Genomic DNA, 23,853 nt, shown 5'->3' on the forward strand with positions numbered 1-23,853 from the left:
CTACCTACCATAATTTTAAATTTAGTTAAAGAATAACCAGATAAGATAAACCTACTTTTACACCCATTTTAGGATTTATATTTCTCAAAATGCTCAATTTATTAACCCTGGTCACTATTACTTTATTACAACGGATCACCTTCATTTTTATCAATTAACATTTTATATCCCCAATCACTTAGTAACCATTACAAGTAGAGACGGATTATTTCACTGGCAGGCGTAAAACGAAAAGCTATTTCATGTAACTTTTTCTACCTTATCCCAAAGCGGTTTACAAAAAATAATAATTTCACAAAACAACATTCAAGATGCCCAATGAGTGCTGTGTGATAATATCGCGTCACTGTGTGCTAGAAAAAGGAAAACATCTATCTATACAATGAGTGCAGCAAACGATTGAACCTAAATCCAGAACCTACCTTCCGTAAAACAAAACCACTATGTGAAAATAAATCCCTATCGTAACTCTTAACCAAACTAATTCGGCACACGATTACAAGTGTGAAGATTGAAATACCACGTTCCGTGAGATATTCACCTGTGAAATCATTTAATGAGAAATAAAACCCCGGCAGGACATAGTAGATACATCCTGAAAACTATTTAAAAGTAACAATAACGCCCATCATTAAGTAAACCACACTTTTTATATTGTTTAACACTATGTTCACTATCTATTCCATTGTACCCACGATACAGGATAACCTAGTGCGGGTACCACCACACAGACACAGGAAAATTGTACAAGACTGTATTTTGTAAATAAACATTTTTCATTTTTCATTGTAAAATAAGCCTTCTAAATACCTCAATGTTATTTAAACCACAATTTGAAGGTCGATCGCATTTGTATAACCAATATACAAGATGAATTATAAACATGTGGGTAATTCTAGGTATCATAACGTTATATAATTTCCATTCCAACTCGGAGCAAAGCTTTCTAACAAAATGATAACTAAATGTAGAACAAACAAAACGAAAACCCACACAAATAAAAAAAAAATTACCATTAATAGGTATCAATAAAAATAAAATCATGGAAAGATCCTACCCGTTTATCCAGAAATCCTTTGATGCCATGACTAGGTACTTTGATATATTGAGGCCCAAATATTGGCCTTGTGCTCCAAAATGTCTGTGGTCTACTAGACCTCCACTTCTTTCTCGTTCCTCTGTATATTTCCACTTGTTTCTCTGAGTCGTGAGCGTGACAAGAAAATATTATATTTTCTTGATGTCCCTCTTCTGACCTTTTGGGTAAGGTCTGACGAAATCACAAACACAATCTTTATGATAAATTATTACACTTTTATTTCATATTTAAATTTATTAACTTTTACATTTGTGTCAAATAAATGTTGTTCCTCTTACGTTAGTATATTTTTGAATGTCGTCGTTTTAAAACCACTCTTACAGGTAACCTCTCCACGTTTATTAGCCACTCCCCTTTTTATCTTATCGTTATCGGCCAATCCAAATTGTACAATGAATAAACTTAGTGACTAATATACAAATCATCAAGCTCGTTTCACAAATCATCTAAGTAATAAAGATGTTTTCATCTTATATATTGATTACAAATATTATCCTTTATTATGCTACAATTCATCAACTAAAAACTATAAGAATTTTATATACAGTACGTTTATCGATCAGATGTTGAACAACTTCAGCCAATCAATGACGCCTTCTAATATGATGTTATGATTTGAGTGGCGCCAACTATGTTTTATAGATAATTAATATGGGCCAAGCTTACATTTTTATCCCAGAAAATCAAAAAAGTTCCCATGGAATTTTTAAAAACGCTAAGTCCACGCGGGCGAAGTCGCGGGCATTATGTAGTATTTTTATATAATATGAAAGAGTTACAATTGATCACGTTTCAATAGTAAAAAACCGGGTAAGTGTGACTCAGACTCGCACACAAAAGATTCCGTACCACCAGTAAAAAATTGTAAGTTGAAATACAAAGCCTGAGTTACGATGGAAGTTCATTTAATATTTAACAAGGGTATCCATTACAGTTTTATTTACATTGGCTGCCATATAGACAAGTATACTGTGTAACTAAATGTACCTTTTCTATCATCTTCAATGAATGCTCCTTACAATGTTTTTGCACTGACTGAAATCGTAACTTGGCATAATTTAGAATAGGTATAGATACAGGGGCAAAGAAAAAAGAGCATTTTTTGTTCACTAAGAATATAGGTAGTCGTAACTCAAAATCGCTAAAAGTGAGTTACAATGTTTTTCCTTACAGGTATCGACATTTTAATTTTTTTTTGCGACGTGACTACAAATTTACGGGTTTGTAATTTTTACCCGCCAAACATGATTCTAGGTCAACGGGAAGTACCCTAGAGGTTTTGATTCCCTTGTCTTGACAGACACGACAGACAGACAGGCAACGAAGTGATTCTTTTATCTTTTCAGGTACGGAACCCTAAAAATTCCAGCGTTTCTTTGCGATTTCAATATGCGCATAGGTATAGTAATTATTACTATATAAACCTGTTTTATTGTTTTTCAGAATTACTTTTTGCAGGTTAGGTATGTAAAATATGCAGTGTAATGTATATAAGGAAACTTCCTGGCTGTAGTCTGCTAATTATATTGTGACTCATTGGTAAATATTTTCCTTGTCCTTTATAAGACATCTTGACTTATTTAAATGATCCATATAAAATGCTTATTATTTTAAAATTATACATAATATTATATCTGCTTACCTACTCATAATATTTACTGGTATTCTTTTGATATTTTTTTGGAATTTTTTGGCCCAAAATTAATAAAATATTCAAAAACATTTATCGCCAATATCTACTTTAATAGGTACTACAACAATAGAAGATTTGATCACCTTTACATGCCTTCACGTGATATTCATCCTTCAGTGCGGGCGTACTTGCATTTCTATCAGCGGAAAAAATGAGTTATTCCGACATTTTTTGCGATCTATGCCCGATACAATTAATATAACTTAATGAAATTTAAAGAAAGAAAAGAAAAGAAAGATGCCATGTCAAAAACCTGTTCTGCCTAAATGCCGGTAGGTACCGTTGACCGGCAATTTGGGTATATCTTTTTTATGCTTTCTCTGCTTTCACTACATTCATTGGCTTAAAGTTCGGTCTTATGATTTTAATGCCAGCGTATATCGTAGGAACACATTCACTGACATACAACAAGTAATTTATATTAACCAAGAGTTAGCTGGAAGTAATTGAATTAAAATTTAAATCAATAAAAGTTGGCTGGATATATTATATTAGATTTACCTTTTATACAAGTGTAAATCAACAAGTGTAAATTAAAAATTTATAACACCCCCGACGATCCAAAATATTTGAGTTTTCCAAAACATCATTTTCAAATAAATAATTATGTATTTAGGCAACGTCCATCTTGGCAGCTTGACATTTGTCTATTGACATAATATTAAGAACCTAACGGTTATCTAACCTTCTTTTCTACAAGAAAACTAGAAAAGAGCTGATAACTCTTAAACGGCTGAACCAATTTTTTTGGATTATAGCTAAGAACACTCTCGATCAAGCCACCTTTCAAACAAAAAAAACTAAATTAAAATCGGTTCGTTCGTTTAGGCGCTATGATGCCACAGACAGATACACAGATACACAGATACACAGACACACAGATACACAGATACACACGTCAAACTTATAACACCCCTCTTTTTGGGTCGGGGGTTAAAAATTTATAACACCCCCGACAAGTGAAGGTTACAGTAACTAGAAAAGAGCTGATAACTTTCAACCGGCTTAACCGATTTTCATGGACTATAGCTAAGAACACTTTCGATCAAGCCACCTTTCAAACAAAAAAAACTAAATTAAAATCGGTTCATTAGTTTAGAAGTTACCATGCCACAGACAGATACACACGTCAAACTTATAACACCCCTCTTTTTGGGTCGGGGGTTAACAATAAATTAATTAAACAAGATGATGCTCACACTTCATCCGCGTGGATGTATGTTTTTTAAAAATCCTGTGGGAACTAAATGATTTTCCGGTATAAAAAGTAGCCTTTTTGGGCCGGCAGCGATATAAATGTTCTATGTTGCCGGCCTTTCAGGACTTTGTCGATCCGCCCCTTGAATAACCCCATATTGAAAGATAGTGGGAGCACCGTCGAAGAGAGTTGGTTCCACAGTTAGCATGTGCGTGAAAAAAAAAATCTGGCACAACAAGCGTTCGAACTTCGAAGTGCACCAGGCACCCAGTTGGTGATAAGGGTGGAATTGCTTACGGCGGCGTGCGGTTCGGTTGAAGAAAAAGAAGGGTGGAATGAGGTCAAACAGCTCTTCAGAACACTCCCTATCTATCTGTATTTTCAGTCAAGTTATTGACTTGAGTCGCGGTTGTAACTTATTATACCTACATAGGTATATTATTCACAGTTTGTACGTCAACGGATATATGTAAGCATCGGCCTTGTTAACTCAATGTTACAAAAGTTATTACGTTACCAAACGTCATAAATTGATACGATCTTCTTTGAATTTCGTTTTTTCATACACTCAAATTACCTACCTACCTACTGTTTTGAAAATTTTAATAGTAATTCTTATTATTGTTCCAAACATATGCTTAGTAATTTACTGAACTAGTGTACCACCTATGTACCTCTCTAGAAATCATCATCCCACTACTGAAAACGGGCACATGAGTATTTCTACGAGTACTCTGTGGCACGCATTGATTTTAACCCCCAACCCAAAAAGAGGGGTGTTATAAGTTTGACGGGTGTATCTGTGTATCTGTGTGTTTGAGTATCTGTGACACCATAGCTTCTAAACGAATGAACCGATTTTGATTTAGTTTTATCTGTTTGAAAGGTAGCTGGATCGAGAGTGTTCTTAACTATAATACAAGAAAATCTGTTCAGCCGTTTGAAGATGATCAGCTCTTTTCTAGTTTTCTTATAGAGCCTGGTTTTGTTTATTCTGAGGTGGCACAGGTCACCCTTCAGTATGAGAAGGTTCATAGTCCACCGGGTTATATGTTCCGGTCACAGTCCACCACTCGCCTTTGAGCATACGAGTATTGTGGCGAACTCTCAGGCATGCAGGTTTCCTCTCGATGTTTTCCTTCACCTTTAAAGCAGTGATATTTAATTGTTTAAAACGCGGCCGCGATCGAAGCCTCGACCCCCGAACAGGAGTCCGACTCTTAACCACTTGGCTATCACCTCTAACTCTATCTAGAAACAACAAATGATCAAGCTAATTTAATGTAGATAGATCTAGACAGGTATTTGGTAGACAGGAAGTTTGACAAACAATATACCTATCCCAAGTAACACAAAAGTGCTGCATATCAACTGAATCACTGTCCACGTTGGAAACTTTAGCTCCAAAACATGCTATATTAAAGCTGAATAATATCTGAATAATAGCATCCTCAGAAGATATAACTCTGATTTGGGCACAAATTAAACAGCAACTAGCTGATTAACTGCGTTATAATAGCATTTAATAAGCATTAATAAAGGTAACATTCGCCCCAAGAGCTGAACATTGGCTGATAAAGAGAGTGTGTGTTACCTATTGTGCAGCTCAAACAACAAATAAGCACCCTTTTTACGCTTTTATGCAGTTAAAAGAGCACGAGCGGCGAAATTGTGAATAAATATTACTCCATATATTCTATAACATAACACTATCTCGATAATATTCTGCAGCAGTGTTATATTTGTGCACAAATATCATCACCATCATACAATGTGACATGTGTTGTGTACTTAACTGAAGTGCAAAAAGTTAATTCATTTTCGGTAAGTAAAACTTGATCTTATTTGTTACTAGTGCCTGAAATTTGATGGGGAAAGCAAGTTTATTGTCAAATATCATATACTTTTAGACCAAAATTTTCACGCGCCCTCGTAATATAACTGTTTCCTTGGAAATCTTATTATAAAATGGATTGTAATAATATAAAAATGCCAGCAATTTTTTTGAATTAGACGATAAGCTTTTTACGTATAACTAATTAAAAATCTTTTTCAAATCCAATAGATATTTTCATAGACAAAATAAGAATAAATAGTAAATAAATAATTAATATTGTAATTTAGAACATAGAAAATGGTGGGCAAGCAATGTGAACCGTAATAATGCCAAATAAATGCTTTAAGGGCTATAATAAGGTGCTAGGGATATATTAATCAGCAAAAGGCTGATACGAGTAGTTCTTGTGTCTAATAAATCAGCCATAGATTGATGTACAGCTGAATAGTTGGTAACATTACGCAAATACTTTATACCCAATGAACAGCTGTATAATCTGTCAAGAGTTAGCTATTAGGGGTCCGTGGTGAAAGTTTTTCATGAGCGAATAAGTCAGTACTTATTAATTTATTTCTTTCTTTCTTTCGTTCTTTTATCTTTAGTTTATAATACTTATTATAACTTTATTTCTCAGGGTAATTCCCAAGGGGACTTATTCGACATTTGCACTTCAAGTGCAAATGTATTCTGCTCTCAGCAAGAGCAACAAGCAGCAGAGCAGCTGGCACAAGTGATCAGCTCGAAAACCATGAAGACTCTGATGGCTAATCAAGCTTTAATTTTAGATAAATAAATACCATTTTTAAGCAATTTTTCCATTTCAATTTTCCTTTTCAGTTTGCCTATTCCGAAATAAATGCCAGTAACAAAAGTCTGCAAAAAGGATTCTTAAAAACGTTGCAAAGTATAGGCCAAAACTAGTTTTTAGAACTCTTAAAGATTGGCCCATCGTATTTCACTAATTCTTATTCTTTTTTCTACATTTTTTTACAACAACCCTATTATTTACTAGGGTTCCGTACCTCAAAAGGAAAAACGAACCCTTATAGGATCACTTTGTTGTCTGTCTGTCCATCTGTCTGTCTGTCCATCTGTCGTGTCAGTCAAGAAACCCTATAGGGTGCTTTCTATTGACCTAGAACCATGAAATTTGGCAGGTACGAAGGTCTTATAGCACAAATAAAATGTGTTCTAAAACAAACAATTACTTACCTAGTAGATATTTCAAATTTACAAAGTAAGATAACTATACCAAGTGGGGTATCATATAAAAGGGGTTTATCTGTACATCCTGAAACAAATTTTTATTTATTTTTAAGCATAATAGTTTTTGATTTACTGTGCAAAATGTAGAAAAATATACCCGAGTATGGAACCCTTGGTGCGCGAGTCTGACTCGCACTTGGCCGGTTTTTATAACGGTGATAATATAAATGATATACAAGTACGGTGAGGCGCTGAAAAAGAACTTTTCAGGATCTTAAATAACTCCATGAGCTGATTAAATGCCTACGGGAGTACAATTATTCAGCCCAAGAAGGACAAAGGGTTACAAGTGAATAGCTTTATACCTGCTTGCTGTAATTTAACACCATATACGTCCACCCAAAGGAATCATGTGGGCTAGATAAGTGCAGTTATGAGAGTGCGTATAACAGCTGATTAAAACTGTGAAAGTTCAACTATATGCAGCTTGAAGCGTTAATTGAATTCACGGAGTAACTGATAGCTTTATAATAATTCACATATGCTCAGTTAAAATGCAAACATTTGAAAGATACACTTGTGACCTTTTATTCAGAAAGTAGCTTAGTTTGAGTCCATAAAAATGCTTTATTGTTGCTGACAGTACTGAAACTTGCTAAAAGCTGAATAACATGACCTGCGCACCTGATAGTAACGCTCGCAACATTACAGGGGTGTCTTCGTGGTACTTAGTAAAGTCAATGTACAGGAGAAAGCGTAATAGTAGGCTTTTACAGTAACGGTGGACTCTAATAAGTCTTCATAAATGCTTAAAGTACCGATGTGATATCTTTTAAAGCAGTTTTGTGTTACTTGGGTACCTGCTTTAAGATGAAAAAGCAACAAGGAAGTTTATTTTATTGCATTTTTTGTTTTGCATACTCGATTTATAAGGAAGTCAATAATTGCGAGTATTGAACCGATCAAAAAATATTGTTTTAATTCTCTTTTACGGCATTAATTTATCTGCAATTCTAATTCCAAAGTAATACAAGTGTAAATTAATTTATAACACCCCCGACAAGTGAAGGTTACAGTAACTAGAAAAGAGCTGAGAACTTTCAAACGGCTGAACCGATTTTCTAGGATTATAGCTAAGAACACTCTCGATCAAGCCACCTTTCAAACAAAAAAAATTAAATTAAAATCGGTTAATTAGTTCAGGAGCTACGATGCCACAGACAGATACACAGATAACTTATAACACCCCTCTTTTTGGGTCGGGGGTTAAAAATAATAATATAATAATATAATAATATGAAGTGTCAGCAACTACATCTCTATTTAATTTATACCCTACTTCTAAACTATCTTTTGTTTCTTTTAACCCACGACCCAAAAAGAGGGGTGTTATAAGTTTGACGTGTGTATCCATGAAAATCGGTTCAGCCGTTTGAAAGTTATCAGCTCTTTTCTAGTTATTACTGTAACCTTCACTTGTCGGGGGGTGTTATAAATTTTTAATTTACACTTGTACTATGGTTAAGTAAACTAAAGGTATTTTGACTGAAATTCGGGAGAAAGGCAAATAGCAATGTGAGAACTCGAGGTTATTAAATCAAATGTTACACATGCTTTATTCTGCAACTAAAACTAATTATCTTGTACACCTACCTAAGTAGAATCATTATTTCTTCTAGTGTGTCTGTCTATTTGTCTTCATATTAAGTTATAGCTTCTATATTATTTTTTGCGCAAATCACGTCACTCGCGTTATCTCGGACTGGGTTAGCGCGGGGAGTGTGCGGATGATCGGGGCGCCCTCACCCTGATTGCCATCTCGAACTGTCGCATACTATACCTACCTAAATTCATAATTAACTGGAATAAGTATAGGTACAATAATAAATCTTTTATTCAAATCTCAATTTTTATGTAGGTAGGTACCTAGCTACTTAAGCAGGTAGGTAACTAATTTTAGTACTCAAATTATAACCAGCTTGCTTTACAGTACCTTGCTGTATTTAGGTATATACCACAACTGAAGTTGACAATGACCCAGAATCTACTTTATCGAAGCATATAAAATATATACAAACATAATATCTAAGCTACACCGATGTTGTGACACAAAATAATAATTTATGCATGCTTTTTATCGATGCCTTTTCGTGGACAAATAAATTTCAAATACTATATGCTTTATAGTAGGTCACTGACAGAGCCCAAACTATTAGCAAGCTGAAGTGGCAGTGGTCAGGCTATGCCTGTCGTAGAGACGATGGCCGTTGGAGCCGGAAAGTCCTTGAGTGGAGACCGCGTTTAAAGAAAGCGTAGTGTGGGATGCCCTCCAGCACGACGGACCGACGATATAAAGCGGCTGGCGGGAAGTGGCTGGATGAGGAAGGCTGAGGACCGGGTGTGGTGGCGCTCTATAGGGAAGACCTTTGTCCAACTGTGGACGTCCACATGATGATGATATGCTTTATTATTTAGTGCTTCTGACAACTTACCCATCAATGAAAAAACTATGTGTTCTATCGGTTTTAATTTAAAAGTTATCGCCGAGAAAGGCCCCGCTGGAAGCTCATAGTTTAAAAGGCAATAACTCATAAACTAAAACAGATAAGTAGACACATTATTTTTTCACTGATGAGTAAGTTGTCAGGAGCACTAAATAATAAAGCATATTGTGAAATCCATCCGTCCACGAAAAGAGGAGGGCCCCACTGGAAGTTCGTAGTTTTAACAAGCAATTACTTTTTAACTAAAAGAGATAGACGCAATTTTTTTCTACTGATGCGTTCAAGAGCATTAAATAATAGGGCAGGTACTCCCCGTTGACCTAGAATCATAAAATTGGGCAGACAGCAATGTCTTATCTAGCACAAGAAAGGGAAACACTCGAAAACCGTGAATTTTTGGTTACATCACAAAAAAAAATGCTATTTCTTGTAGGTACGTTCATACGGAACCCTTCGTGTGAGAGTCCGACTCGCACTTGAACGGCTTTTTTATTTTATTGTACTTATGATCTTTTTGACAAATAACAACTTGCTAAGTAAACTTATCAACAGATCCTACTAAATACAGATTGATTAATTTCGGTATATAATTTTATTATTGCTCTCGGCTGGAGCACGCGAGATGGTCATGCAATGAATAAATTGTAACTATACAAGACCGAGAATGGAAATAGTGAGATGCGTTTTCCTCTAGTCTAGAAGTATACACGTCATAATTTTTTTAATAATAATTAATTATGAAACTGTCATAATTGACATATAACCTTGGTTTGTTACATGAAGTACTCAAACCCAAAAAAATCGATCTACGATTTGTTAGATAAGTAATGTATACTTGTTAGCATTTATATCTAGGTAAAAAAATATAATTTGCGATTTTTTACGCGTAGCACAATGCGTGATTAGTTTCGGAAATTCGCAAATTATCGAAGTCCTATATAATATTTTGAAATGAAATGAATTTATTTAATAGGTTAGGTATGTCAGGCATTATTATTCTGCCAAGAGTCTACCACTGTTCACCGGTTCAGAAAGCGGATTTGATTTTTAAAAATCTTTTTATTGTGACTTACAATATTATAGGCACGCATGAGGACATATAACTAGATAATCAACAAATAATAAATGGTTTTAAGACGATAGCCGAGTGATGGGAGTCAAGAACCGGCATGGACCAGGCGGCCTTCCGAAGTATTTCCCAACCACGCAACGCACGCCGTGGCTCGCTTAACTTGATTACAGTACAGCCTACTGCACGTGGTACGTACATTCATGTTATAGACAAGTCAATTATGAACTGATATGCGTTGGATTTAGACTTAGGTCTAATCAAGGTTGGAACATAGTACTTACAGAGACAGTGATGATATTTTATTAAAAACAAATTAAAAAATCGGTGCTAGACATTGGTCTTTTCAGGGATAAAATCTAAAATTGTCTCGTATTTCTTCTCGTACGAATTCATACAAGCGTTACTAGGAAACAAACAGAACCTACGTCTCATTTTCACAGAGATATTAGCTACTTAGTATGGAATATGGATAAGTTCCTATGAATAAGGTCTAAAACTGAATCGTTTTTCTTCTCGTACGAATTCATACAAGCGTTACTAAAAAACAAACAGAACCTACGTCACATTTTCACAGACATATTAGGTAGTATGGATAAGTCCCTTTTAATAACGTGGGATAAGATTTAAAACTGCCTCGTTTTTCTTTTCGTACGAATTCATACAAGCGCAACGTGAACCGTTCAGCCTTCTTATGAATTACCCAACGTTGCAACTAGCTCCACTGACGTGACCATTGCGTAGGCGGTATAGCACGTGTTTGTATCTCATACTATAACGTTTCAAATAAGAATATCGGCTATATTAGTTACATTGTTTTATTGTTTTCAATTTCATTTTTAACCCCCGACCCAAAAAGAGGGGTGTTATAAGTTTGACGTGTGTATCTGTGTGTATGTGTATCTGTGTGTCTGTGTATCTGTGTATCTGTCTGTGGCACCGTAGCGCCTAAACTAATGAACCGATTTTAATTTAGTTTTTTTTGTTTGAAAGGTGGCTTGATCGAGAGTGTTCTTAGCTATAATCCGAGAAAATCGGTTCAGCCTTTTGAAAGTTATCAGCTCTTTTCTAGTTACTGTAACCTTCACTTGTCGGGGGTGTTATAAATTTTTAATTTACACAGTTTAAAAAAACTAACTAAAATTCCTTGCCCACTGATGTACGTACCTACTTTTTCCTGCACGGCAAGGCGGTCGTTTAATCATTTTAACGCCAAGAGTCTCTAAATTAATATTCGACTATGCAGTAGAATTCATACGTCTCCACGACGTCATAACGTAATATAATAATCTTCGTCCATAACAGTTCAATGGCACTACAATGCGATCATGACCTTCAGCACCAAAAAGAATTTCGAATGAATAATTTCCTATCCAGGCGCCATTGGCCTGGTCTTCACCTGTGGATGTAACTAAACTGCCCATAAAACTAAAATTAAATATTACATTGGATACACATCTATGAAAACTAATCAAATCGAAGTGTCTGTAGCTTTTCGAATTAAATTTTATTAGCTTACACGTCTTAAAAGTTTAATTTTTATTACTTTTATTGAGCTCATTTACGGTTATTTACGCGTTAAAAAATTAAAAACTCTGCCAATCAGGACTTGGCCAGCGCGTGGTTGACTGTGGTCAAAACCTTTCTCATTCAGAGAGGAGCCCTGTTCTCCGAGGAGCAGTCCGGCGATGAGTTGGTGTTGATTGGATGATAATGATTTTTAAAATAATATTTGTCCCTCTGTCCGGGTCAATCAAAACGGCTAAACCGATTTGGTCAGGACTTTCACATGCTGGTAGCTAGAGGTCGATTCAAGGAGTGATCTAGGCTACTGTTACGGTTTTATAGAATTTTAAAAATCTAAATCTGCGCAGACGAAGTCACCGGCCAGAGTTATACAATTTATTTTTATGTTAATATAATATAATTTGAATATTGTTCTAGAATCTAGATAGACTGGTAGTATAATATATTATTTTGATGCCCAAATGAATATCAAACAAACTTGATTATTCACCTTGATTTTAATATAATATTATGAAAGCATTCAAATAGGACTGGAAAATTTTCGAGACGTTTGCGTGCAGCTATAAAATTACAAAAAATATTTAATTGCAATTAATTACCTTGGACAAAGATTTAGTTTGACCATCCAAAGGGTTATCGCTGCCAGCATCTTAAGTACAATGCCTCGCTGCGGTGGTCTCCGTGAGGTTTTAGATTCCATTTAATTTACTTTAGTTTTAATTTAATATTTTTTTTAGTTTTAATTTAGATTTAACTTTATTTTATAAAATTGTTAACTATTATTATACCTATTTGATTAAATTAAACTACAATTGCATAGTTACTTAATTTAATTTTGTGTCATTATAATTTATTTTTTGTTGACTCTATTTCAATTGAAATTTAAATATGTACAACGTAAGTTACAGTTTTTTTTACTAGTTGAAAATTTAGTTTTTGAAATCAAGTTAAATAAAAGCCTTAAATTCAAAGACTCAATCCAAAAATAAAGATTTTATATAAGGTCGATAAGATTTTATATATAATTTATTCTTTCGACAATAATTTTATTGATCAATATAACTTTAACTGTTTAGTTACTGTAGAAAAAATAAATTGTAAGTACCGAATATTTTATTTTATTTTCAGTTTTTGGGAGACCTTAACATGTAAGTAGCTACCCTTGCGCTAGTTACACTTACGTAATAATGATTTTTCAAGGTTGTAAATATTTGCAACCCATTTAAATGTCAGGGTGCCACGTAATGCTCTCCGAGAGGCTAATTTGCTATTTCCATTTTTGCAAAAACATAAGGTTTTAATTGAGTTTTTAAAATTTTCTCAGAAATAAATGTAAACTAGCTGTAAACGCGTTGAATTCTATTTAAAGGAATAATAGAGTCACAAGTGTAAATTAAAAATTTATAACACCCCCAACAAAGTATTTGAGTTTTCCAAAACATCATTTTCAAACAAATAATTATGTATCTAGGCAACGTCCATCTTGACAGCTTGACATTTGTCAATTGACATAATATTATGAACCTAACGGTTATCTAACCTTCTTTTCTACAAGAAAACTAGAAAAGAGCTGATTTTTTTGGATTATAGCTAAGAACACTCTCGATCAAGCCACCTTTCAAACAAAAAAAAGTAAATTAAAATCGGTTCATTCGTTTAGGCGCTACGATGCCACAGACAGATACACAGATACACAGACACACAGATACACAGATACACACGTCAAACTTATAACTCCCCTCTTTTTGGGTCGGGGGTTAAAAATATCCATATCCATACCTAGGTACTAATTATTATAAAATATGCAAAAATGTTTCTAGTCTGTTTTTTTGTTGCCCTTACACAGTCCATTCGCTGAATCGATATTGATGAAATTTGGTACAGAGATAGCATGTTTCCCGTAGACGGGCATAGGCTACTTTAATAGCTCCTGTTCACAAATAAAAATAATAATATTGGTTAAGTTACCAACATAACTACAGTTGAGAGTGAAGGTAGAGCAAAAAATATCACGGTCTAGTACTTAGAGCAAAATTACAATAAGACTGGGTAAAACATTGATCAGTATCAATCACATAGGTATGAAAGTTTTGTTAAGCCTGAAAATTCTAGAAATTATGTTATCTATGAGAGGGTACGAGTGACGACAGTAGTCCAGAAAAAAATATCTACTTGCTGCCTTTCGTATTTCAGTTCGCTCTTTTACCACCGAGTTCCAGCACAAAGAAGCGTCTAAGCCTTTTGTTATTTTTACACTTATGAAAATGTTATTCATAATTTATTATTACTTTGGCAATGGCCTACAGAAGATTCCGTTCATATTGTAACTTGTTGCACAATTTCACAAAACATGGCTGCGATTGCAAATAAACGAACAGAACAGATATTTTGTAATTCATTGATATCTCGCTCGCCTTGTGGGACTCATTAAATGGCCTGATATAGGTAATTATTGATATTGTTTGGACCTCCAATCTCTGAAAAAGATTTTTATTTGACGTAATTAATGGGAATATTGAATAAAATTTATGAACTTTGATTTCCATAGTACGGAAATCCTCAATTAAATTAATTTTAAGGGATTTAAAATGTACAGGGTCATGGAATCGAACAGTGAATTTTTTTACGATTTAACGATTCGTGCTATGATAAAAGTTATTACTTATAACGACGAACACAGCGTCATCATGATCAACCCATCGTCGGCTCACTACTGAACCTTCTCTCAGAATGGGAAGGGTATAGCCATAATCCACCACGCTGGCCAAGTGTAGATTAAAATATCCCTTTTTAATTAGGGCCTATTTTCCAAATACTTTGTACCTATACTTACGAGTACAAGTAAAGCTACATAATAGTATGTTTCATTTTATATTTTTGGTAGTTAAAGGTATTTATAAAGGTACCAACCTACGTGTTCAATTTAAAAGTTGATAACCTTCTACCTGCTACCATTCAAAGGGCATCTACCTTGATACAATTTCAAAAAGGTTATAAATAAAATCAGTTCTTTATTATTACAAAGCTGGGCTCTGGAAATGCAATTTTTGAGTGAACTCACACCTCCGCAATACAGCGGCGCTGCACAGCGCGTCACTTCGCGTCAAAATATTGTCTCGTGGGTAACTACGAGAACTTGTCCCCTGACCTTATGTTGGCACATTGCAAATCATACAATAATAAACCCTAAGTTCCAAAGAATAAAGCAATGGTGCGAACATGACGGCAGGGGACAAGTTATAGTAAACAGACTTATGCGGCGACGCGCAGCAACGCGCTGTGCAGCGTGGCAGCGCCTCTTTAGTGCAACATGCGCCATACGGAATGTTTGACATCTATACATATAATAAAATTGTAGAAAAGTGGTGTCTGTACAATGGAAATATATAAAAAAAAGTAGCAGGGGTTGTTATTATATCGATGCCGAACCCGAAATTGTAATTAATTTTTTTTTGTCTGTTTGTCTGTGTGTTTGTGCACGCTAATATCAGAAACGGCTTATTTGATTTAGATACGGTTTTCACTAATATATTGTAGTAAGCTTCACTTAACATTTAGTGTTTATTTCATGTGAATCGGTTCATAAATAAAAAAGTTATGTCAATTAATTCAAAATATTCTGCCCGAAAAGTCACTATTCCACGCGAACGAAGTCGCGGGCACAGCTAGTCCCTAATATATTTATTTTGTGCAGCGCTGCTATAGGGCGGTCCGGCCTTTAAATTGATATCAGATTATTAACAGTTGAGAGTGAGCTTTAGAATAATTTTTCTCTTCCACAATCGGTCAAGTGCGAGTCAAACTCGCACGAAGGATTCCGTGCCATATAAGAATAACACTTTTTTTTTAATAATTTTTAATACCACTTTTATTTATTTTGTTGTAATTTGTTGCTATTACGGTTCACGAGATACAGCCTGCTGACAGATATACCTACGATGGACGGAAGGGCGGGCCGACTCACGGACAGCGGAGGTTTCGTAATACCACAATACGGAACCCGAAAAAAATCTTTGTGTCAAATGGAAGACTAGTATTGCGCGGCCTCCTGCCATAGACGTAGCAAAATTGCTGAATGGAGTCGATTTTTAGGTCATGTTTAACAATGTAGTTACTTACCTACTTATTTCTTTATTTTTAAACTAAGTGCGTTGTTATCTTGCCTGAGGTTTTGAATAAACATGAACTTCGAGTTACGGTATTATTGCCGTACATACCTACTCAATTAGTTTCGTTCATCCACCGTGAAGCCGACTTGTTATCTTTCCACTTTTTTCCTTCGTGTTAACTATGATTTCCTATTAAATTAATACTTGGATATTATATAAAATCTGATTACATCATTAGCAATAGTTATTACCTATACAGTTTAGTATGTAACTTTCACAGAAAGTGGTAAAGCTTTCTATTTAAAAATGTTTCTATCATTATAAAATATGATTTGACGAAATTTCTTGTAAGAAATTTTCATTCCAACTCGGATTTTGTGCAAAAAATCTGATTAACGTTGAACAAATACCTAGTAATCCTATATGAAGGGGTTTTATTTATTCTAGGAAAATGGCAAACACAGTAAGTAGATGTTATAAAGTCATTTTAACATTATTATTTTTTTACAAAAATGGTCAAGTCAAAGGGGACTGCCGACAGAAGTGAAAACCTTAGATTATACGAAGATCAGAATTATTATTTACCTACTACATCCATGGTGAAAACTTAAAACTATAAAAACACTTGACATTTCCATTAAAAATTGTTCCTCATAAGGTTGCGTTAAAGAACAAAAGCTAATAAAATTAGCATGTCGGTGACGCGACCTTGAAGTTTTTACAGCATGTACCTACCTACCCATACCAAAATCGCCCAACGCGCCTAAAGAAGTTTCACTTCAAGAACATCAAGACGAAGAATAATATAATATTAAGAGGGGTCTCTCCGTCACTCGCTCCATACAAACGTAGTTCCAATTTCATTTGAATATTAGTCCATGTGCATTCTAGAAACTAATATCTATGCCTGTGGTTTTCCAGATTTCTGTTAAAATATTCGGTTTCAAAGTTACTCGGTATTAAAAATTCACATACAAATCTTTGAGCCCCTGTAATTTTAAAACTACTTAAGTGCATATTTTTAGAAAAATCTAAAACACCACAAGCACAGATATTAGTTTCTAGAATATGTCTGCATATGGACTTTGATTGCTTAATATTCAAATAAAATTGGAACTACGATTGTATGGAGTAAGTGACGGAGAGAGCCCTGTTAAGTAGGATCATTTCAGGCAAATGAAATAAAATTACTTGGTAATAAAGATAATTAGGATGATTATAGTCCTTCTGAAACCACAATAAATTTAGATTTAGTACTCTACACTTAATAAGATAACAAAGTACTTATAGAAAATATAATATTAACACCTAAATTATGGTGGTTCGCTTTATAAAAATCGATTTCATTCAAAGTCAGAACACCACGAACCACGATCGCCTTGAAATACTTTCGAATCTCTTGTGAACTATGCGCAAAACGTTTACCTAACACAAATTAACGTTTAATCAACACTAAAATGTTGGGGACAACTCACCAAATATTTGCACTATTTAACACCAGAACAGAATCAGCTGATCACGGTCACAGAGTCACTTCGGGTTCGGTGTCTTCGAATTCGTTCTTCGGCGAACGAGAGTGGAAGACTGCTAATTAAAAAATATGATATGGTATAATTTGGAACGCGTGCCGCGCGCCTGTTGCGGGAATAGGTATAAAGAATTATTTGACTCAGTGACGGCGCGCGACGCTGATGATCGACTGACTGAGCGTACACTGAGCGTGGAGTGCGCGCGCATGCAGTGCAGACCCTCACACCCTCATCTTGTCGCGACCTTCGCCGGCTCGGCGGGCTGCCTTTGACAACACGAACAACCTGTGATTAGCCAAACAATGGTGTGAATGTCAGTATTTTACTGCGAACCAAGCGCGTGTAATAAGAGTAATAAGGCTATTACTAAAATCTCAACAACAATGCCTAGGTTTTAGCTAATATTATAAGTGTATATTACCAATTTTTTTACTCGTACAATATTCTGAGTACCTACCTACCTACTACCTACCACGTTCAAAGTTGTGCTCTACGTAACATTCACCTAAATAGGTTTAAAAAAAACCTGGCCAAGTGCGAGTCAGACTCGCGCACTGAGGGTTCCGTACTCGGGTATTTCTTCCAACATTTTGCACGATAAATCAAAAACTATCATGTATAAAAATAAATAAATATGTGTTTTAAAATGTATACGTAAAGCCCTTTCATATGATACCCCACTTGATATAGTTATCTTACTTTGAAAATTGAAACACATTTTTATATTTTTTTAATGATGTAACCACAAATTCGCGGTTTTCAGATTTATTCCTGTACTTGTGCTATAAGACCTACCTACTTGCCTTTCATGATTTTAGGTCAACGGGAAGTACCCTATAGGTTTCTTGACACACAGACAGACAGAGGCAGACAGACAGACAACAAAGTGATCCTATAAGGGTTCCGTTTTTCCTTTTGAGGTACGGAACCCTAAAAAATATTATTTAGTAGGTACTTATCAAGAATCTGCCAAATCCTTTTTTTCTGTTTTGATTAGTGAGGTGGTGAGGCAGTAAGCTTAGGTTGGTACCCCGTCATCATAATGTGACTCTTGCGACCACCTGAGCCTACGATTCTCGAATTTCAAAAAAAAACCGGCCTTAATCCTTGCCTAGGTACATTATAAATCTCTGTGCAAAATTTCAGCTTTCTAGGTCCAAGGCAAGGTCTAGGCGTGAGGCAGGACTTACCTTTTATTGAAAGAATTTTCTTGTTTGTTTACACAGTCGACGGGACTGAACTGATGAAAACTCCACGCAAATACTAACTTATTAATCTGAATCTTCAGTTTTATTGAAATTAAATGGATCTGCACTCTACAGGAATTTACTTAGTCTTGTTTTCTTTCAGATTTGTTCGTATTAAAGAAGGATCTTGCACTTAGCGGGAATTTATTAAGTAATTTAGGATTTTGTTTTGTTTCAGTTTTATCAAAATTAAGAAGGGAATTAATTCTGCAGGGATTAAAACGGGCATTCTCGTCCGTCTTGTATTAGTTACATAGTTAGTATAGTTATAATATGTTATATAGTTTTTAGTTTTCAGTAACTTACTAACATATTAAGTAGACTTGCAACGAATAGTATATTCGGCAGTATACCGAATACCGAATATTCGGCGAGGCCCCTGACCGAATAGCCGAATATTAGGCAAAAGTATTCGGCTGGATTTTTTTATTAAATTGGATTAAATTATGTACCTGTCTTATGTACCAATGACTATTTAATAAATGATTATAAAAGAAATGAGAACCTTACCCTTCTAAATTTTGATTAAGTACCACAATAATTCAAATACATAGAATCCTCAATTTTTCCAATTCAGAAGATGATTATGTACCTGTGTTATGCACCAATGACTACTTAAATGATTATAACAGAAATGAATATATACGTAATCAATCGATTTTAATTTTTCATTTTACCAATTATTTCTCTATGACAAAATATATTATTTAAGTATTCGGTATTCGGCCGAATAATATGCAGATATCCGGTATTCGGCCGAATATAATAAAAGTAGCCGAATAGGCCGAATACCGAATAGTAACCGAATATTCGTTGCAAGTCTAATATTAAGTCAACCAATTTCGCGAGTATATAAATTCAATTTTGAGCTTTGTAGGGTAAGTAATATTTAATCTGGCACTCCATTTTCCTTATTATTAGCTTAATTTTCTTAATATTATATTTTTAATTACCTATCTTAATATGTTTTTAATGTGCACTATAACAAATATTATGGATCGAATACAGAACTTTGTAATACTCTGTGTGACCTACATAATTACTTACATAAAAATACATTTAATGTTGTCGGCCCTTTAAACCTTTTTAATTTGTGCATATTTTGTATTTAGTAAGTTGTAGGTAGTAGCCAGTAGGTAGATAGATTTTATTTTTCCACAATTAAATGTTTACGCTTGACCAATATTTTATTTTATGTTTGAGCTATCTTATAAAGTACTACCTGATGTCCGAGACTTCGTTCGCGTGGATGTAAGTTTAAGAACTCTATAATTTTCCGGGATAAAAAGTAGCCTATGTGCTAATCCAGGATATTATCTATCTCCATACCGAATTTCAGCCAAATCCGTCTAGTGGTTTTTGCGTGAAGGAGTAACAAACATACACACACACACACTCACACACACACACACACACATACAAACTTTTGCCTTTATAATATTACTGTGATATAAGTGTGATGTTGTTCGGAATATTATCAATGTACCTATAGATAGATATATGAATGCTAAGTTCAAATCCATTCAGTAGTTTGAGTCTGAAGCGTGAAGCAGACAGCTGATAGACAAGAATTAAAAAAAAATACGGTTTTGAGATGTACCTATGTCGTAAAAATGGTAGTTATGCTAAAATCAGAGTATGATTACAACTTTCAAAATACATAACATATTTGGTACAGAAATTGTCCAGTTACAGTTTGATTATAAGCGTAGAAGAGAAAAGAATTAATAAGGGTGACAAAAGAGTTACATTGTGTACATTACCCATTACCTACATAGTATGCACATTGCTTATCACAAAAATTCAATATTAGGCACGTAATAATACCTATATATTTTCCTTATAATGATAAATAGAGCGTGAGTCCGTACCTACCTAACATTATGAGCTCGTATCATTCAACCAGTTTTTAATTATAAAAGAAATAATTATGCTGAAAGGCCAATGTTAATAGGATATAGTTAGTTACCTATCCGTTCGTCTAACGGCCGAGTGCTAAAACGTCACTTAACTCTTAAGAGCACTTTATATAAAGTTAGTGTTTTTTCTTTGAGAACAAAAAATATTCCTTTTTTTCCTGTCCTAAGTTTTTCGCTGAGAATAGTCAACTTACTCGTATATTTAGCCAGTTTTGTTTATGAGAGAATGAGAATTGACCATTGAACTGATAGATATATACTTTCAATGTTAGGTTGGTATAGTTTTGCTAAAATTCAGAGTGGGTATGTTAAATATTAATAACATTTATGTATTTCTTATATAAAATACATAAGTACATACTTATAAATATATATATATATACTGCGGGAAGGCTGCGCTGCCCGTAACAAACGTTGTCAAAGTAGTTACAGGTTTAAAAAATAAAAAAAAATAAAAAAAATACATATTCCGAGTCACGACACGACCGTGACATAATATGAATGCCAAAATAACAAAAAATATAATGATTTTTCCGCGCTGCAAAGTCGTAAAACAAATTGTTATTTTTTGCACTTATTGTTAAGCAATGAGTGTACTTATATGAACTCCTATACACGGCGTTTATTAAACCAGCCAGTAATTACCTACTTACAGTCTATACCTACTTATAAAATCATAAAAGGTATACCTATTATTATATCTACTAGCTGATGCCCGCGACTTCGTCGTGGATTAAGGTTTTTTAAAAATCCCGTGGGAACTCTTTGATTTTCCGGGATAAAAAGTTGATCAAATCAATTTCCGGTGCGTAAGCTATCTCTTTACCAAACATACTCTGTGTTCATATAAATCAGTTAAACGGATAGACCCTTAAGAATCCCGTAGGAACTTGTGGCGACCGACCACTGTAGGTTGGTTAGACCGCGTTTTGGTCGTCGCGCAACTGTTTGTTGTGTGACGACGGTAAATCGCGGCGGGCAAATTCCAAGAATGCCACCTGCATATTGCAGCTGCGAGCGCACCTGCTAAACACACCTGCGCGCAGCCGGTAAGAACCGGTATTTACTGGCTTTTGCGTAAACAAGTACGGTGGACGGGGAAAGATTATAAAAAGGCTTTCCCCAGATTCCCAGTGTTCAGTGCGTTTCATCAGTCTACTTTGACACTCGTTGCGTCCCCTTCGTGGACGACTCGCGATAATGAATAGAACGCATTCTGTTCCATGTAAATAATTAGTTAGCATTGTAAATACAACTTTAGTGTAAATTTTCTTATTGTGTATTATATAATGTGGGTAACAATAAACCAGGGTACATAACTTTGGGTGTATCATTTAACACCAGCGGAGTCATATATATATACTCCACATATTGGTGACCCCGCCGCGATTATTCACCACATATTGGTGACTTTCCGACAATTTTAAATCAACATTTTTAATATTTGTGTTTAAATAATTACGTAAATTATTTTTAATTTTTATTATTTTTACGTAAAATTTTAAATAATGCCGGACACACAGTGCGCGAGTGAAAACGCGACTGACTCTAAACTTTTCCGGATCGGTGTTAAAACTCCACCGTTTTGGCCTGAGAAACCAAAACTTTGGTTCGCGCAGCTTGAAGGACAATTTTCTTTAGCTAACATCACCGCGGACAATACCAAGTTTTATCACGTGATCTCAGTGCTCGAACACAAATACGCGGCCGAGGTTGAGGATGTTATTGTGAGCCCTCCCTCGGAAAATAAATACGAAATTTTAAAAACTCAGCTCATCGAACGATTATCCGCGTCGCGCGGTGAACGGCTCAAACAGCTGTTAATGAGTGAGGAGCTGGGTGACCGCAAACCTAGTCAGTTTTTGCGGCACATACGGAGTTTGGCGGGCGCCGGATATCCCGACGAATTCCTACGCACCTTGTGGTCGAGCCGGTTGCCTAACCTGCTGCAAAGTATCATTGCAATGCAGGAAAGCTTACCGTTAGATCAGGTGGCCCTCTTGGCCGACAAGGTCCATGAGGCTTCGCCCGCGCATAATACGCAGGTCGCCGCCGCGTCTTCTTCTTTCGCGTTAACCCAAGTGAATAGGAAATTAGATGATTTAGCGGCGAGATTCGAAGCTCTGGAGGCGGTGAGTGGTCACCGCACCACCGGGCGGCACCCTTCGAGACCGCGCGGACGCGGCCGCGGCGCACACAAGTCGCGCAGCCGCTCCCGCGCCGACGGCCAGGTTCTGTGTTGGTATCACGAGAAGTTCGGCGCAAAGGCAGCTAAGTGCAAATCACCGTGCCATTTTTTAAAGTAGCGCGGCCGTCTATGTCGGCCGCGATCCCCTACCACGAGTCTGATTCTCCCCCGTACCAAGAGTGTAATTTTGTCCCCTACTACGAGTGTAAGGATGACCCCTACTACGAGTGTAAGGATGACCCCTACTACAAGTGTAATGTTGTCCCCTACCAAGAGTGTAATTCGGTCCCCTACCATAAGTGTGATTCGGTGTGCGGTCGATTGTTCGTAACCGACGCAAAGACTAAAGTGCAGTTTTTAGTTGATACGGGATCGGACTTATGCGTTTTCCCGATTAGTTATTTAGGTAAACGGCAACGTCCAAAGACGAACTTTGAACTCTTTGCTGCCAATAACACCGTCATAGCTACTTATGGTTGGCTAAGCGTTACCTTAGATTTAGGTCTGCGCCGCTCTTTTAACTGGCGTTTTATAATTGCCGATGTCAGCAAACCTATTATTGGCGTTGACTTTTTATGTTTTTATAATTTACTTGTTGATGTTCGAGGCGCTCGTTTAGTTGATAAGACTACGTCGCTTACATCAGCTGCCCTGGTTGCATCCGCATGCGCTTACCCTAAGGTCAAAGTCGCGGTTACTGGTGATTCTAAATACCACCAATTGCTGAT

General features: G+C 35.6%; 2 protein-coding genes and 1 long non-coding RNA gene across 3 annotated transcripts in view; 2 read left to right on the forward strand and 1 right to left on the reverse strand.

The window, feature by feature from the left end:
- LOC123874084 (short-chain dehydrogenase/reductase family 16C member 6-like) overlaps window positions 1-18,015 on the reverse strand; it is a 77,590-nt gene extending 59,575 nt beyond the window's left edge. Inside the window, exon 1 of the mRNA XM_045919259.1 lies at window positions 17,718-18,015. The gene's annotated coding sequence lies outside the window, so the exon portion shown is untranslated. The remainder of the gene's footprint in view (window positions 1-17,717) is intronic.
- LOC123874086 lies at window positions 5,323-6,638 on the forward strand. Its single transcript, XR_006797829.1, has 2 exons — window positions 5,323-5,814; window positions 6,462-6,638. It is a non-coding gene; the product is annotated as an uncharacterized LOC123874086 (long non-coding RNA).
- A 4,430-nt stretch (window positions 18,016-22,445) lies between the features above and the next one.
- Window positions 22,446-23,243, forward strand: LOC123874027. The gene has a single exon (XM_045919177.1). It carries the CDS (start codon window positions 22,446-22,448, stop codon window positions 23,241-23,243), a length of 798 nt encoding a protein of 265 aa, XP_045775133.1.
- Window positions 23,244-23,853: the final 610 nt, after the last annotated feature.

This window comes from Maniola jurtina, chromosome 17, assembly GCF_905333055.1.
Source record: "Maniola jurtina chromosome 17, ilManJurt1.1, whole genome shotgun sequence".
Taxonomy (NCBI): Eukaryota; Metazoa; Arthropoda; class Insecta; order Lepidoptera; family Nymphalidae; genus Maniola; species Maniola jurtina.

Bases quoted from the DNA above. Each gene is read 5' to 3' on its own strand.
- LOC123874027 (XM_045919177.1), top strand. From the start codon at position 22,446: ATGCCGGACACACAGTGCGCGAGTGAAAACGCGACTGACTCTAAACTT.